Below are 17,969 nucleotides of genomic sequence, written 5' to 3'. Positions count from 1 at the left end.
ACTTGTGGTGGAAGAAAAGGTGTAGAATGGTATTAGATAAATCCCTTTATGACATCAGCAGAGAGAGAGATAATGGAGATTATTAAAGGGGTAACCCGATAGCCACACTAATCCACTTTACAACCCACTCAATTAAGAAAGCCCACCTACTATAATTACCCTAATCATTCCCTTCCTTCCTCTTTCTTCCCTTACTTAATCTCTGCACAGTACTAAATATATCTCTTATCCTGTAATGACAATGTTAACAAAACTATCGTAAGCCACATTCAGCCTACAAATGGGTGGGATAATGTGGGATACAAATGCAATAAATAAATAAATAAATGAAAATCAACTGTTACAACTATAGAATACAGGCAGTTTGTAATCAAAGTTTTGTGCATTAAGAGTTAAAAGTTTAGGACCCCTTTTAAAAGGGGGCCTGCGGTAGTGCCAGCACGTGTTTTTGACGCACACCAAGACTTCCTTTTACCACAGCAGGGAAAAAGGCTGGGTTTTTTAAAAGGAAATGGCCGTGTGCTAATCACATGGCTTTGGCGTACAACCTTCTCTATTTAGGTGACGGTAAAGACTCCTGTGCTAACCCGCCAGTAACTGGGCAGCTCAGAATTTGAGCGGTGGTAGCTGTACTGCCACTTTGAAAAAGGGCCCCTTCATTTTCTTTTGAAAATGGTCTTGTGCTTACCATTCTCCCCTTCCTTTCCTCCTGCCCACCACCTCCATAGCAATCTTTGGGACTCTTTTACAAAGCAGCGGTACAGCTACCACCACTTTACCGCGTGCCAAATCGGTGCTACTGCCGGGCTAACGCAGGAGCCCAGTGGTAGTTCCCACCCCCAGCACGTGCCATTTTTTGTGCTACAAAAATATTTCATATTTTTCTAATTCCGGGTTAGTGCAGGAGCCCTTACCATCGCCTGAATCCCTGTGATTAGCGCATGGCCATTTCATTTTTTAAAAAACAACCAGCCTTTTACCCACTGCGGTAAAAGGGGGCCTTGAAGCTCATCAAAAACACACACCGACGTTACTGCAGGCCCCTTTTCACTATAGCTTGGTAAAGGGGGCCCTTTGTGGGGAACTGAGTTCGATTCCCACTGCAGCTCCTTGTGACTCTGGGCAAGTCACTTAACCGTCCATTGCCCCTGATACAAAATAAGTACCTGAATATATGTAAACCACTTTGAATGTAGTTGCAAAAACCTCAGGAAGGCAGTATATCAAGTCCCATTTCCATTTCCCTATTTGAGATTCTAGATGGAATGTTGCTACTATTTGAGATTCTACATGGAATGTTGCCATTCCACTAGCAACATTCCATGTAGAAGCCTGCCCTTGCAGATCAGCAACGCGGCTGCACAGGCTTCTGTTTCTGTGAGTCTGACGTCCTGGAATGTTGCTAGTGGAGGAGTAGCCTAGTGGTTAGTGCAGTGGACTTTGATCCTGGGGAATTGAGTTGGATTCCCACTGCAGCTCCTTGTGACTCTGGGCAAGTCACTTAACCTTCCATTGCCCCTGGTACAAAATAAGTACCTGAATATATGTAAACCACTTTGAATGTAGTTGCAAAAATCTCAGAAAGGCAGTATGTCAAGTCCCAGTTCCCTTTCCCTATTTGAGATTCTACATGGAATGTTGCTATTCCACTAGCAACATTCCATGTAGAAGCCTGCCCTTGCAGATCAGCAACGCGGCCGCGCAGGCTTCTGTTTCTGTGAGTCTGACGTCCTGGAATGTTGCTAGTGGAGGAGTAGCCTAGTGGTTAGTGCAGTGGACTTTGATCCTGGGGAATTGAGTTGGATTCCCACTACAGCTCCTTGTGACTCTGGGCAAGTCACTTAACCTTCCATTGCCCCTGGTACAAAATAAGTACCTGAATATGTAAACCTCAGAAAGGCAGTATATCAAGTCCCATTTCCATTCCATTTAAAAATTATTGAGAGGAGAGGAAGCTGTAATACTTCCAGTTCTGTCATGATGATGTACAAACTAGTAGCAGTAGCCCTGTGACTCAAAAAGTCTGTGTGTCTGACATTTGGTCTCAGTGGCACTGCACTGATTTGATGTTAGAAATGTTTTCTGTGTTCCATGAAGACAATCTTCTCCGTCCTTCCTTTTTGATGAAATATGCCAACACTATGATGCTTTTTACTAAGCCACGGTAAAAAGTGGCTTGCGGTAGTATAGGCGTGGGTTTTGGGCGCGCACAGAAATATTTTTCAGCGCAGGTACAAAAAATGTCTTTTTAAAATTTTTGTCAAAAATGGACGTGCGGCAAAATCAAAATTGCCGCGTGTATATTTTGGGTGTCTGACCTTACCACCAGCCATAGACCTAGCGGTAAAGAATCCGTGTGGTAATGACCTACACACGTCAGATGTCACTTGGCGCACGTCCGCTACGTGCTTCCAAAAATTTAAAAAAAAAAATTTTCAGACACGCGTAGCGGACGCGTGCCAAAAATGAAATTACCGTAAGAGGCATGTGGTAGTCGGGCTGTAAGTTCATTTTGGCGTGCATTGGGCATGCGTAGACACTTACGCAGCTTAGTAAAAGGGGCCGTAAATTAGAGTTGTGTGCGGTTAAGAATATTCTTGGTTTACCCCAATGACAGGAGAAATGGATTCATCCCATGGATTAATGAAGTTACTCTTTTCCTTCCCCCCTCCTCCCCCATTTGATTAGAGTGGGGTAATTTATTTATTTATTGCATTTGTATCCCACATTTTCCCACCTATTTGCAGGCTCAATGTGGCTTACATAGTACAGTAAAGGTGTTCGCCAAGTCCAGTAGCGGAACAAATACAAGGTGATGTTAGGGTCGAATAAGGTAGGTATGTTTCAGGCACATTAGGGGTCGAAGATAGGGAAGGGCTAGCTAGAAGGTGTGCTGGTATATCTAGGGTAAAATAATAAACTGTTTGTCCAGTTAACAATTCACAGCCAACTGCTCAAAAAATCAGGGCTGGTTTTAACAATGAGGCAGCCCAGGGAACTGCCTAAAATATGTTTCAGGAGAAAATCTTCTACAATACCACATTGTAGCTTGAAAGCCTGGTCCATGTTCCATGTTTATATCTAATGGTGTGGGTCCTAAAAAAAAAAAAAGAATTTAGGGGGTTATATTCATTGGCAATGCCTGCGGTTTTTAAATTAATGCATGCATTCAGCACTGCTACATGTACAGAGTCCCATTTCAGACAGAATTAAGAAATTGGAACTGATATGTCTAGGTCAGGACATGCAAACTAGAAAAAGTTGGTAAAATATCAGATTTAATTGCACCGCTGGCCTGACCAACGGGGCTCATAAATACTGCAAAAAGTGGATTTAGACTTAGTTTTATAAGAGGAATTATTCCTTAAAAATAAAATCCCTAAGTGATGGAATATGGGGGCTCAACAGATCAATCCACCCATGGCCCTAAAAAACCACCAGTATAAAATCACAAAAAGGCATCACTGTACCCAACTCCTTACATCCTTTTGTTAAAATTTTATTAATTTCCAATATTATTTTCCATTTAAAAAAAACATAAATACAATTCCACACAAACAGTGCAATAAATGTTTTGGAAACTTATCTTTTGTCCTATTATTATTATTATTATTTGTAGCATTTGTATCCCACATTTTCCCACCAATTTGCAGGCTCAATGTGGCTTACATTTGCTGTAATGGCAGTTGCCATTTCCGGTTAACATGATTACAGATGGTATTGCGTTAATGTGCATACATTCATGGTAACATACATGGTCCTATGTTAGCAATGTAAACTTTTGAACTCCATTCACCAAATGTGAGCTGTGAAAAGAATACTTTTAGGTGCCCCTGTTGTAGACATGTTCAGGGACAATTTTATGGCAAAACACAGGCTTATCAGAATTAACATGAGTATTTTATAATCTATAGATGTTTTTACATACTTTGCAAGTGAACATTTAAGGCCTGACATTGACTTGCAGGTTGTGTTGGCCCAATGTCTGCCAAGAACTTAATTCTGTCCCTCCGTGTGATATGATAACGGCCTAACATAGCAATGGTGCAGCTAAGTAGTTTATGATAAAAGATGTTGAGTTCAACTATTAGATAGGCAACAGTTATATAACAGAGATTCCCACTATAAAAATCATATACATGGGTGAAACTTATGCATTCTGAATGCTCCAACTTTCCAACCCAACATTGTTCTTCGCATTTGTTAATTTGAGCTGTATGTTCTACGTATGTCATTCAATATATCAAGAAGCCAACCATGAAGGTATAGGAAGAATGATAAAACCGTTGTATTTCCCATGATTGATGAGTCAGATAGGAAATGATGTTCTGTTGGTTGGTTTTAAGGAAAATGTTGCTGGTTGCCCCTGCCCAGTTAATCCGAGGTCTCTGGGTTCCACGGATAGTGTTGCTAAATATCCGGACAGACTACTGCGACACAATCCAGGCAGTGCCAGGGTGGACAGTGGAAGAGTCTAGGTGGATCTGGGAGTTACCTGGATAGCGACAATATTCAGTCCATTAACCAGGTAACTATCTGGATAAAGTTAAGATACCAAAAGGGCTTACTTTATCTGGGTATTTATCCCGGTACCGATCTGAATATTGCCAGTACCTGGTTAAGTCTTTGAGGCACAATGTACCCAGATAGTCAGTGTATCTATCTAGGTAAGACCCAGCACTGAATATCTGGATATAAAAAGCCTACAGACAGTGACCAGCATTTTAAAAATGCTGACCGCTGTGGACTGAATATTATTTATTTATTTATTTATTTATTGCATTTGTATCCCACATTTTCCCACCTCTTTGCAGGCTCAATGTGGCTTACAATACATCATGAATGGTGGAAATGAGAAGAGAATGGACAATTGGTATTACAGAAGGATCTTGGGTAACATTATAATGATAAAACATGATAGTATAACGAGCAGATATTATAAGACAATTCTGGATGTATGTGGAGGAGTTCACATTTGTTGATCTTTGTGGTATACCTTGTTAAAGAGATGGGTCTTCGGTAATTTGCGGAAGTTAGTTAGTTCGTAAATCGTTTTTAAGTTGCGCGGCAGCGCGTTCCAGAATTGTGTGCTCAGGTATGAAAAGGTTGATGCGTGCGTTAGTTTGTATTTTAGACCTTTACAGTTGGGGAAGTGAAGATTAAGGAATGTGCGGGATGATTTTTTAGCATTCCTGGGTGGTAAGTCTATCAGGTCTGACATGTAGGCTGGGGCATCTCCATGAATGATTTTGTGAACTAGAAAGCATATTTTGAACGTGATGCGTTCTTTAAGTGGGAGCCAGTGTAGTTTTTCTCGTAGGGGCTTAGCACTTTCATATTTTGTTTTACCGAATATGAGTCTAGCTGCAGTGTTCTGGGCTGTCTGAAGTTTCTTGATTATTTTCTCTTTGCATCCAGCATAGAGTGCGTTGCAGTAGTCTAGATGACTGAGTACCATTGATTGTACTAGGTTACGGAAGACGGTCCTTGGGAAGAAAGGTCTTATTATCCATTTAATTTCCACATTGAGTGAAACATCTTCTTGGTTGTGTTTTTCACATGGTTCTCAAGTGTTAGGTGTCTATCAATGGTAACTCCAAGAATATTTAGGGTGTCCGAGATTGGGAGATTCAGTTGTGGTGTGTTAATGGTGGTGAATTTGTTCGTGTTATGTTGAGAGGTGAGTATTAGGCATTGGGTTTTTTCCGCATTGAGTTTCAGCTGAAATGCGCCCGCCCATGTATGTATGATATGTAGGCTTTGGTTGATGTCATTGGAAATTTCCGTTAGATCTTGTTTAAATGGGATGTAGATCGTTACGTCGTCTGTGTATATGTATGGGTTGAAGTTTTGGTTTGATAGTAGTTTGGCCAACTTGTAAATATACAGAACAATGGTCAATTTAACTAGAACCTTCAGAAGATATGCAATGGCATGTTTCTAAAAGTCCTTGTTAAATTGCTTTGCAAAACCATGAATGGAGCATATTTGTTCTGCTCTCCTTACTATGAAATAGGCAGCACCATCATTGGTTTTAAGCTCAGGGCTTAATTTGTACACAAAAAATGAAATGGAACAGTGGAGCCTGGGATAGCAGCAGGCAGGCTCGAAACAGGAGACGAGAGACCTGATTACAGAATAGAGTGGCAGTTCTCTCTTCTACCCCAGGCTCTGCCACCATTCTTATACTGCGCTTCCAAGTGCAATATTTAACAGTTAATTAAACCAGTCTAACTTCCAACCCAATATTCATAGAAGAGGCTCAGTCGTTTAGTTTCCAACTATTTAATGCAGGCAAGTAATAGTTAAACAACGTATTGCTCTACGTGCAACATTGAACCAAGAGAGCAGCAGGTATAATCTGCCTGAACTGCTTCTTCTGATAACTGCACGACTTCCATGGGAGTGAACGTAAGTTTATGTTAAAATGATGAATATCAGCTTGTTGAATATTGATCTGGTGAAAAGACTTGCCAGGGGAGAGGAGGTGAAGGAAGAGGAGGCTCGTGTGACCTTGCCTGAAGAACTGAGCCAAGATGGAGATTTTTCTCCTTAAGGGGAGGGATGTAGAGGAATACCTGCAGGGCTAGGTGCTCTGAAATCAACCAATAGGGTCAAAGGTAACTCCTGGCTGAGGCACAAGCGCAAACATTTCAGAATGATTTAGGGTGCCACATACAACACAAATTACCCCTCCCTGGATACAAATGAAGACACTGGCTCAATATAAGGGTGATCAGCATTCGCTTCACATACAGAGTTGGCTCCTATGGGCTGAGGTATGAGCAAAGCAGATCTCTAGGAGACTGGAGAGAAGAGGGGGACTGCGGTGCCGGCGGCCTGAGAGCAGGAGAGGGAGGTGATAGTGGTAGCGATTGGGGGCGGGGGCCCTGGGGTCGGCCTTGCCCCGGGCCCGGCTCAGTCTCTCGGCGGCTCTGTATTGCGGTACAAGGAAATGAAAGCCACAGAAAGAATCCCCTTTGTAGTGACATACAACCCAGAGGTAGAAAAATTGAGGCGAATCATAAAAGATCTACAGCCATAGGAGCCAACTTTTCAAAATTATTGGGGGTGCTAAGCCCAATGGAAATGACCCCTCCCTGGACACATACAAGGAATTTTCTCAATATTGGGGGTGCTCAAGCACCCACAGCACCCACAGAGTCAGCTCCAATGTCTACAGCCACTACTCCAGGAGAATGAACTAGTGAAAGAGATATTCCTGCCCCCACCAGTGCTGGCCTTCCAACAGCCACCCAAATTAAAACACAAACTAGTGAAAAGCAAGCTCCCGATAGGAACTCAAAAAGAAGAGAGTAACACACATCCTTGCAATACATCTAGCTGCAAACTGTGCCAACACATTTCACAGGATGCCACAGTCATTCACAAAGGAAAAATATTCAACATAAAGGAATCCTTCACATGCTCATCTTCAAATGTGGTATATCATTCACAATGCAAAAAAGTGTGAAGAAGGGTGCTATATTGGAGAAACAAGTCAGATGCTAAAGATGAGATTTAATTTACATAGACATCATATGAAAAATGCCAGTGCCAACCAGGATGTCACCTCTGTGGGATAGCACTTTACAAAGCCAGAACACTGTATCAGTGATTTCATGGTGAGAATACTAAAAGGAAACTTTAAGACAATCCAGGAACGTAAGACCTTTGAAGTCAAAATGATTAAATATTTTGACATGCACCAGACAAAGATCTGGGTTTTCTAGCCCATTATAAACCATAAAATTCAACTGCATGGTCACCCTCTTATCTACCAGGGGCGTAGCCAGACAACAGATTTTGGGTGGGCCTAGGCAAGAAGAGTGGGCACCAAGTGTTCTCCCCCCCCCCCCCCCCCCCCCAAAAAAAAAAAAATCTCAGCTGCTGGGAAAACGCTTCTTTCCACCTTGGCAGCACTACTACTACTACTACTACTTAACATTTCTAGAGCGCTACTAGGGTTACGCAGCGCTGTACAATTTAACAAAGAGAGACAGTCCCTGCTCAAAGAGCTTACAATCTAATAGACAAGTGAACGGTCGGTCCGATCGGGGCATACAGCAGGAATACACTGAAAACTGAGCATGCGCAGGTGCCAGTGTTGTGAAAAGTAGCGTTTTCGTTACCATCAGGGGAAATCTTCAGCTGGCAGAGCTTGGGACTCCCACCAGTTACCACTAAACATGTGCTACTATTGGGTGGGCCTGAGCCATAAATGGGTGGGCCCTGGCCCATCCAAGCCCACCCGTGGCTACGCCACTGTTATCTACCATGCATCTCTCCCTGTTCTTATCCACCTAGTTCCCCCTGTTTCTTACCTTACCCACCCCACCCTCTTCCTGTGAAACTGTTATTGGAATGCTATGGTGTTTCACTTATATATGCTGTTATTTATCAACATTTGCTTATTTCTGATCTGAAGAAGAAGGGTTACCTTCGAAAGATAATAAAAAAATGTATAGTCCAATAAAAAGGTGGATGTGAAGCGTCTGTTCACACTTTCCAAAAATACTAGGACTAGGGGGCATGCGATGAAACTACAGTGTAGTAAATTTAAAACAAACCGGAGCAATTTTTCTTCACCCAACGCATAATTAAACTCTGGAATTCGTTGCCGGAGAGCGTGGTGAAGGCGGTTAGCTTGGCAGAGTTTAAAAAGGGGTTAGACGGTTTCCTAAAGGACAAGTCCATAAACCACTACTAAATGGACTTGGGGAAAAATCCACAATTCCAGGAATAACATGTATAGAATGTTTGTACGTTTGGGAAGCTCGCCAGGTGCCCTTGGCCTGGATTGGCCGCTATCGGGGACAGGATGCTGGGCTCGATGGACCCTTGGTCTTTTCCCAGTGTGGCATTACTTACTTATCTTATTTTCTTTCCTATGTTTTGTTTTATTTCTATTTATTACCTTTAAAAGTGGACTATCACAGCTACCTCATCACTCTACACACGTATCTCAGAAACCAGCCAACGTTATTGAGGGATATCTGCTCTTCTGACAAATATGCTTGGGTCAGACTCAGTCAAAGTCACATGTGGAAGTCTTTGAAAATTAAACTAATGTCTGCTGCTGTACTGTTAAGTCTGTCACTGTTTGATGTGTATTCATTAACTAAAAGCCATTTACACATTTCCTATGATTAAATATTTCTTTAGCTAAAGTAACAACCATTTTTATTTTTTTTATCCTCTTTTTTGTCTCTGCAAATATGGTAACCCTACCTGCAAGGCTTCTCCACTCCCCCTGACTTCCTTCATGTTTACAATACCATAGACCTTACTTGATTTCTGGCATTCTCTTTGCCACTACACATCTTCTGTGTTTATCCCATGCCTACTTGCATTCTGTGATGGCATCCTTTCTTCTACATCCTCTGTGAAGGCTTTCCATGCATCTACCACCCTTTTCATGAAGAAATATTCTCATATGCTATTTCTGTGTCTGACTCCCTTGAGCCTTATGTCATCTCCAGCTCACTACCAGCAATGATAGGGGGTTCCGGGGTACTTCTCCATACTGGCAAGTATTCATGCCAAGGCCCACTCATGGAAAAGCAGAGTACATGGTTATAGCAGCAGTTTATTCTGGAGGGGGGGGGGGGGGGGTGCTAGTGGATGCTGACCATACCCAATATTGAGCACGCTTCCTCATTGTGTCCAGGAAGCGGCAATTTGCATTGGGTTTAACACTCCCAGTGATTTTAAAACTTGGTGCCTATGTTACCACAAATAGATGTTCTCAAAAGACTTGCATGCAATATCATGAGAATTTCAAGTCTATGCTGCTTGAATTCTCCACGCTGTACACAGTTCATTTAACGTTAGTGTTGCCATTGCTGTAGGGTTACCATATTTTGTCCCCCCCAAAAGGAGGACACATGCCCCGCCCCACCACACACCACACCACGACCCCTTTCACACCCCGCTCCGCCCCCTTTCACGCCCTCGCTCCGCCCCCTGTCACATTTTCCCCTCCCCCTTGTCACACACCCCGTCACCCCCCCCCTCCCCTTACCTTACTACTGCCCTGGTGGTCTATGCTGGTCCCCAACTGTAAAGGTCTAAAATACAAACTAATGCACGCGTCAACCTTTTCCTACATGAGCACACATTTCTGGAACGCACTTCCGCGCAACTTAAAAACGATATATGAACTAACTAACTTCTGGAAATTATTGAAGACCCATCTCTTTAACAAGACATACCACAAAGATCAACACATGTGAACGCCTCCCACATGTAACCAGAACTGTCTTACAATGTTTACTTGCTATACAACTATCATGTCTTACAATGTTTATTTGCTATGTTACTATCATGTTTTATCATTATCATGTAACCCAAGATCCTTCTGTAATACCATATGTCAATTCTCTACACACTTCAACCATTCATGATGTATTGTAAGCCACATTGAGCCTGCAAAGAGGTGGGGAAATGTGGGATACAAATGCAATAAAAATAAATAAAATAAATATGTAGCCCTGCCAGTCAATAGGAAAAGGCTGCCTGCGTTTTGCAGCAGCAATTTTTTCTAGGCCCCTATCACTTAGCAAATAGACAACTTGGAAGCAAGTGCTCATGCAGCCTTTAGGTGAACTTGCTGTTTCCTTCACCTGTCAGGAAATCTCTACTATTCTCTTAATTCTCTCCCTCTCTGGAAACTTCTAGTGCAAGAATATTTAAGTCTCTGGAAGCTTGGGCAATAGTAAGAGGGTTTGTGGTAACAGGGAGAAGGACCTGGTGGCAGCAATAGCTCCCCCCCCCCCCCCACAAATGTTGTAAGCCTTCTGCTTTCACACCAAATTTGTCTTGGGTTCCATCTCCTGCCTTTGACCCATGCTATTAGGGAGATCCCTCCTATCCAGCCTGATACAGTAACATGAATGCAGAATCAGTCTACTATACTCCCATGAGTAGGGTTACCATATTTTGTCCTCTCAAAAAGAAGACACATGTTCCACCCCTGCCCCGCCCCTGCCCCTCCCCTTTTGTATCCTCGCCCCTCCCCCGGGTCACATATTTCCCTCCCCTGCCCCCCGTCACCTCCCCTCCCTCGGGTCACCTCCCCTCCCCTTACTTGCTATCTACTGCCCTGGTGGTCTAGTGACCTCTTCGGGGCAGGAAAGAGCCCCCTCTTTTCTGCCCGGAGCTCTGTCCTTGCCCTGCATCCTGTTGCTGTGACGGCCTCGGCATTCAAAATGGCCGCTGAGAGTTTCAAATGATGGAAAAAATGAAGATTCAAAACACAATAAATAGTCTATTTAAATTCTGTCTACTAATAGATGGCAAGAAAACACTCCACAACAAAAGAGTCCGGGAAATATTATAAAATATAGTTGAAATAAAATATGCTCCTATTCGTAACCTTTTCTTTTCTTATTCGGTTTTATAAAGTGTTACAAGAAATGGGAGGTTTCTTCTACTGCTTTCTGAACTGTAGGTTTTGAACAGTTGTCACTCTTCTGAAAATAATAATAATAATGATGCTGTATTAATTATGATGATCTATTTACTACAGGTAAACTATGACCACTTTACTATTAGTGTTTGTGTACCTGCGAGTTATTGCTGCAGCAATATCCATAGAAGTTTTGGGTAAGTACCAAAGGGAATTTTTTTTCTCTCCATCTTCGTTCCATAATATAATGAACTTGTTCTACTTCGTTACCTGAATTCAACTCTTAATTAAGAGCTCATTCAATGGATATTTTTCATAGATGTTCATTTCCATGTAGAATGTATATTTCCCCTGTAATTATCCTGTTGTACCTTCTTTCATCCTCTCTGTAGGGCACTGTACCATTCGTTGAGTTATGTCAAGAGATTGCAGATAGTTTCTGCTGCTGGAGTACGCATTGGGGTGTGCACGGGGAAAACCTTCCGTTTGCTTCATTTTAATTTTACTATTTTTTTTTTTCAATTCATTTGGGGGCCCTTTTACTAAAGGGTTGCAGCGTGGCAACCCGGAACTGCTGCCCACCCAGCACAAGTGCCTGCGGTAGTTCCATCCCCAGCACGTGCCATTTCAAAATATTAAAAAATTATTTCTGCAGGGGGTTACGGGCAGAAATCGGGTATGCGTCACACGCTGCCCGGTTACCGCTCGGTTTGCACAAGAGCCCTTACCACCACCTCAATGGGTGACGGTAAGAGCTCCCCCAAAAAATGACCGCATAGCCATTTTATTTTTTGGTCTTTTTACTCGCCGCAATAAGAGGGGCCCTGGCACGCGGCAAAAATGGCCAATGCCGCTAGCGCAGGGCCCCTTTTACCGCAGCTTACTAAAAGAGCCCCCTTGTTTCTACGTTTTACCACGTTCTAAATTATTATACTACTACTTCACATCATGCCTGATAATTAATGGGGCCTTTTACCAAGCTGAAGTAGCCACTGGCACATACCTACCGAGCAAGGACATAGCTACATGGGGCCACGGGGGCCTGGACCCCTGTATATTTGGCCCTCGACCCCCCTGCTGACGACCCTCTCAACCTTCCCTCCCGCCACCAACCCTCCCCCGCCGTCGCTGTCTGCTACCCTTGCTGGCGGGGGACCCCAACTCCCGACAGCCGAGGTCCTCTTCTTCCTTCATTCTGTTTCTGAGTCTGATGTCCTCAGACACAGAAGCAGACCTAAGGAAGAAGAGGACTTCGGCTGTTGAGGGTTGGGGTCCCCCGCCAGCAAGGGTAGCAGACAGCGACGTTGAGAGTTGAGCATGGAAGTTTTCGCTCTTTTGGAAGTTTCCCACAGTCTACAGCAGAACTCCTTGTAGATCTGATTGGTTTTTCTCCTAATCACAGTCTCTACAGAACTTTATTCTCATCCAATGAAACAATGATCAAAGTAACGTGCTTCGGTTTGGCATTTCTTATTGACTACTAACATTGCTCTCATTCTACTTATCTCCTTTTTGAATTGTGATTTGTAGGCGATGGTAACGCACTGAGTGTGAGCATACCTGAGCAGTCTCCACTGAATGGCATCTTGGGAAACTCCCTGACTATCCCCTGCTATTTCATTGATTCCTTGGACCATGTGACTGTGGCTCCTTTCACATCCCCAGTGACCCCACGAATCAAATGGAGTAAAGTGTCCAAAGAAAACGAGACTGTGCTCTTGGTGGCTACTGATGGACAGGTTCGCATTAGCAGTGACTACAATGGACGGATTTCTATGCCCAACTTCCCTACCATTCCTACTGACGTTACCTTGGAAATCACAAGCCTAAAGTCCAGTGATTCAGGAGTCTACCGTTGTGAGGTCATGCATGGCATTGAGGACAGCCAGGACACAGTAGAGGTTTTTGTGAAAGGTGACTTTTTTGAAATGTTTAATTTTCTTTTGCCTTCTAAGGCATATTTGTATCATTTGTTTCCTAATGTGGAGCTTCAGTTCTATTGATACTTAGGATGCATGGTAGGAATGTGCATGGAAAAAATATTGTTTGTTTCCATGCAGTTTGTAGACTTTTCTCCTAAATTTTGGACATTTTTTCAGCTTGTTTCATACATTTGGTTTAATAAAATTCTTTAAAGTCCATTAGAACTATTTAATGCATGCATATGATTGTTTGCATACTAATTCATAGGTGAATGGGCATTAAATTGGTTTTGCACGTACTAAACCTTTTAAGGTATACTAATAAACCAAATGCGTACTAACAATTGCACTTCCTAAATGCAATATCTTGCCTGCCTGTGCTTTATCAGAATTATAGGATAATGAGGCGGTAATTAATTTTCTATTGCTCATCTCCTCAAGAATGATAAATTTTATTAGCTGCTGGGTCTGCCTGGTAGGCTACAAGCAAAGTAATAAATAAAAGACCTAGCTGAAATGCAGACACTCATAAAGTAGGGTCTATCTGATACACTTCACAAGGGACTTAGGAGCCTAGATGTCCAATCAACAGCCATGCTGTACTGATAGCTATTTAGTTCATGGTGAGATATGGGAAGGGATAGATGCCGGGTGAAGATTCTATGCGTTGATCTGTTCAAGAGGATAGTGTACAACTGAAGAAGATGACAAAAACTGTCCTTGATCAAGTGAGATCTTATAATTGGTCTTGGATGTGCTCTTCCTAGCAGCATGGACACAAATAGCTAGACAGAATGAATTGATCAATTAGTTTTTATCTGCTATTATCTATTATAGTAGGTACTATATAAGTTCCACTCTTGGCTTGTAATGCACATACTGTATTACGGAAAATGACCTTCTGCTGTTCATTATCAACACAAAAGAAAGTGAAGGAAAAGATGTGTGAGTATTAAACCACTTATTATCTCAGCCACCATTTGACTTTGCCCATAATAACATTTAATTGGATGATTCATAACAACTACAATCTAGAAATGTTCTACAGAAACTATGCACTTAAACTTTGAGAGGGAAGTTCTCTAAGCAATTTACAAGTGAATCTTGTTCTCTCTCAATGCATCTAAAAACATGCATATTTTTCCACAACTCCTGGACTTTCAGCTGCACTTAGAAGAGGCATTCTTAGAGGAGGAGGGGGTGGGGGGGTTACTATAGGTCCCAGAAGGCTGGGATTTGGATCTTATTACTCCATTTTCCAAACGTAACCTGAGTTACAATTCAGGTACATTCGGCAGGTCCCTGCTCCAGAGTTCTTACAATCTAAGCTGACACCTGGGCGGGAGAAGCGGAGGGGCATTTTCAACACGACGTCTCAAAACGTGCAGAATCAGAATAGCAAATATAACGATTTTCAAAACAGCAAAATGTCTACTTTTTTTTTTTTTTTTTTTTCAAAAATGGCCACTTGCTAGATGTTTTGTACTCTGTGTGGTTTTTCTTTTTGGTCCATTTTGCAAAAAAAAAAAAAAAAAAAACGGCCAAGTGAAAAACGCACAATATCAAGCCATTGGGGTGTAGGTGGAGCCAACATCCTCAGTAGACTGGGTGCACAAACATCCCAGGAGAGCAGTGGGGCACCCTAGGGGGCACTGCAATGGACTTCACATCAAAGTTTCCAGGCACTTATCTCCCTTACATGGCATCGTGAGCCCTCCAAAACCCACCCAAAACCTACTGTAAAATCCACCCAAAACCTACAATAGCCCTTACGGCTGCAGGTATCACCTTTATGAGGGTACTGTAGGTTTTGGGTAGATTTTGGAGGGCTTACACTTTCCACCACAAGTGTAACAGTTAGAGTGGATTATTGGCCTGGGCCCCCTTCTGCACAGTGCACTGCATTGACCACTAGGTGTCTCCAGGAACCTGCTTGCTGCTCTAATAGGACTAGTCATAACATAGAGGCTGGTATGTACTGTTTCTTTCACATCTTTGGGGGGGTGGGAAGGGGTCATTGACCACTGGGGGAGTAAGAGGGGGTCATTCCTTTATTCCTCCACTAGTCACCCGGTAATTTAGGGCACTTTCTTAAGGCTTATTCTTTCAAAAAAAACAGGTCTAGCTCAAAACGTCTTAATTTTAGTCCTGGGTTTTTTCATTTTGTTCCATTATGGCTGAAAAAAAATCAAGTCTTAGGAACACCCAGATCCCACCCTTAACATGCCCCCAATACACCCTCTTGAGATTTGGATTCATTGCCAATGAACAGCATAGAAAAACGCCTGAAAAATGGTTTTCTAAAATACCTATTTGGACATTTATGGTGAGAAAGAATGTCCAAATGCTGCTTTATGCCACTTTTTAGAGTTTTTATTTTATTTGTACCCTTCACTTTCCCACTCATGGCAGGTTCAAAGTGCTTTACATATTATATACAGGTACTTATTTGTACCTGGGGCAATGAGGGTTAAGTGACTTGTCCAGAGTCACAAGGAGCTGCCTGTGCCTGAAGTGGGAATTGAACTCAGTTCCTTAGGACCAAAGTCTACCACCCTAACCACTAGGCCACTCCGTTTTTCTCATTTGAAAATGAGCCCCAAAGTGACTTCCCCTAGGTCACAAAGCCCATCAGTTGTAGAAGCAGGATTCAGACCTTGTCTTCCCTATTTTTACACCCACTGCTCTAACCATTAGGTAACTGCTCCACTGATATGTTTGCTTTTTAAAAACTATCTATATTAGTTTCCATGCATATAGGGGGCAATTGTATACATTGACAATTCATTGTAGGCAGCACAAAGGTGTATGCTTAGAGACAGTTCTATAATGGCTTAAAGGCATGCCTAACCCATTATAGAATACTAGTGCAAAATCACTTCGGCTCACCAAAAATTAGGTAAGCCAACTTTATTTCACGTCAATGGCTGGTGGAAGTTGACAATCCTAAGTGGACCAATTGATGCATGAAACTGATAGCAGGGCCGCCGAGAGGGGGGGTGTGAGGAGGGGGGGCAAAATTCCTGGCCTTGGCACACAGGAGCAGGAGAGAGACAGACCCCAGTGCAAGGCCCCCCTTGGAGGCCGGGAAAGAGCAGACACATTGACGCAGGAAGGTAAAGGGCTGGGGCAGTCACGGCCCGAGCGAGTGAGTGGCAGCAGCAGCAGCTGCATCCCGAGTGGGAGGGCGGCGGCTGCGGTGGCCCTGCCCCAGGCCCGGATCTGTCTCTCAGTGGCCCTGACCGATAGCATTCTATAAGTTGGGAAGATCACTAGGCAACATACCCATGACATGTCTATGCTCCACCCTTGGAAGCTCCTCCATGCAGTTGCATTCTATGTGCACTGGATGCACTGTTTATAGAGTAACACCCAGAACATAACTGTCAATTATATGCACCAATACTAGCATATGTCCTAGTATGCTATAAGTGGCCCTTTACCGCATGCTAATCTGGAGCTACCGCTGGCCCAATGCGGGCACCATTGGTAGTTCCAGCCGTGGCACGTGCCACTTCCCATGCTAGGGAAAACCAGGCCGTATTTTTTAGCGTGGCACTAACCCAGCAGTAATCAGTGTTTAATCTTCTGCCCTTCCCAAACCCAATAGAATGTTCCACACACTCATACAGTTAGGGAGAGAAGAAGTGAAGGCCACGCACAGATGAGAAAATATTCCCTTTATTACTTACCAAGCAAGAAAACAAACTATGATTCTTTTCTCATGAGAGAATAGCATATAGCGCTTGGTTTTTTTTTTTTTTTTTTTGCACCAATTTTTCAGTGCCATATACAGAATCTATCCCAAAGGGATAATTCAGTACAGGTCACCTATAATTAGAGGCTGGGATGCCGCAAACTAAGCAGAAATTCTATATCGGTAATTATGCACATAATTTCCACTTTAAAATACTAGCATGAGTCTGTATTTATTTATTTAGGGGTATGTTTACTAGGAGGGGCATAATCGAATGAGACCAGCCATCTATAAGGGCAGCCCCGTAAAGCGGCATACCCGACCGTATTATCGAAACAAGATGCCGGCCATCTTTCATTTCGATAATACGGTCGGGGCAGGCCAAATCTCAACATTTGGGCCAGCATTAGAGATGGCCGCCATTGGTTTTCGCCGATAATGGAAACTAATGGCGGCCATCTCAAACCCAGCCAAATCCAATGCATTTGGTCATGGAAGGAGCCAGCATTTGTAGTGCACTGGTTCCCCTCACATGCCAGGACACCAACCGAGCACCCTAGGGGGCACTGCAGTGGACTTCACAAATTGATCCCAGGTACATAGCTCCCTTACATCATGTGCTGAGCTCCCCAAAACCCACTGCCCATAACTGTACACCACTACCATAGCCCTTACGGGTGAAGGGGGGCACCTACATTTGGGTACAGTGGGTTTCTGGTGGGTTTTGGAGGGCTCACATTTACCAGCACAAGTGTAACAGGTGGGGGGATGGGCCTGGGTCCACCTGCCTGAAGTGCACTGCAGTACCCACTAAAAACTGCTCCAGGGACCTGCATAGTGCTGTGATGGAGCTGGGTATGACATTTGAGGATGGCATAGAGGCTGGCACAAAAATGTTTATTTATTTTTTTTGGGTGGGAGGGGGTTGGTGACCACTGGA

General features: G+C 43.2%; 1 protein-coding gene across 2 annotated transcripts in view; it reads left to right on the top strand.

Moving 5' to 3' along the window:
- The window catches only part of ACAN (aggrecan), a 190,800-nt gene that overhangs the window by 67,548 nt on the left and 105,283 nt on the right, over positions 1–17,969 (top strand). For both annotated transcript variants that reach the window (XM_030189702.1, XM_030189701.1), the window contains exons 2-3: positions 11,531–11,607; positions 12,941–13,324. In XM_030189702.1, coding sequence (XP_030045562.1) covers positions 11,538–11,607; positions 12,941–13,324 — 454 coding nt within the window. In that variant the 5' untranslated portion in view covers positions 11,531–11,537. The remainder of the gene's footprint in view (positions 1–11,530; positions 11,608–12,940; positions 13,325–17,969) is intronic.

This window comes from Microcaecilia unicolor, chromosome 1 (genome assembly GCF_901765095.1).
Source record: "Microcaecilia unicolor chromosome 1, aMicUni1.1, whole genome shotgun sequence".
NCBI classification, from domain to species: Eukaryota; Metazoa; Chordata; class Amphibia; order Gymnophiona; family Siphonopidae; genus Microcaecilia; species Microcaecilia unicolor.
The sequence above is the reverse complement of the archived record's forward strand: the minus strand, read 5'-3'. Positions and strand labels throughout refer to the sequence as shown.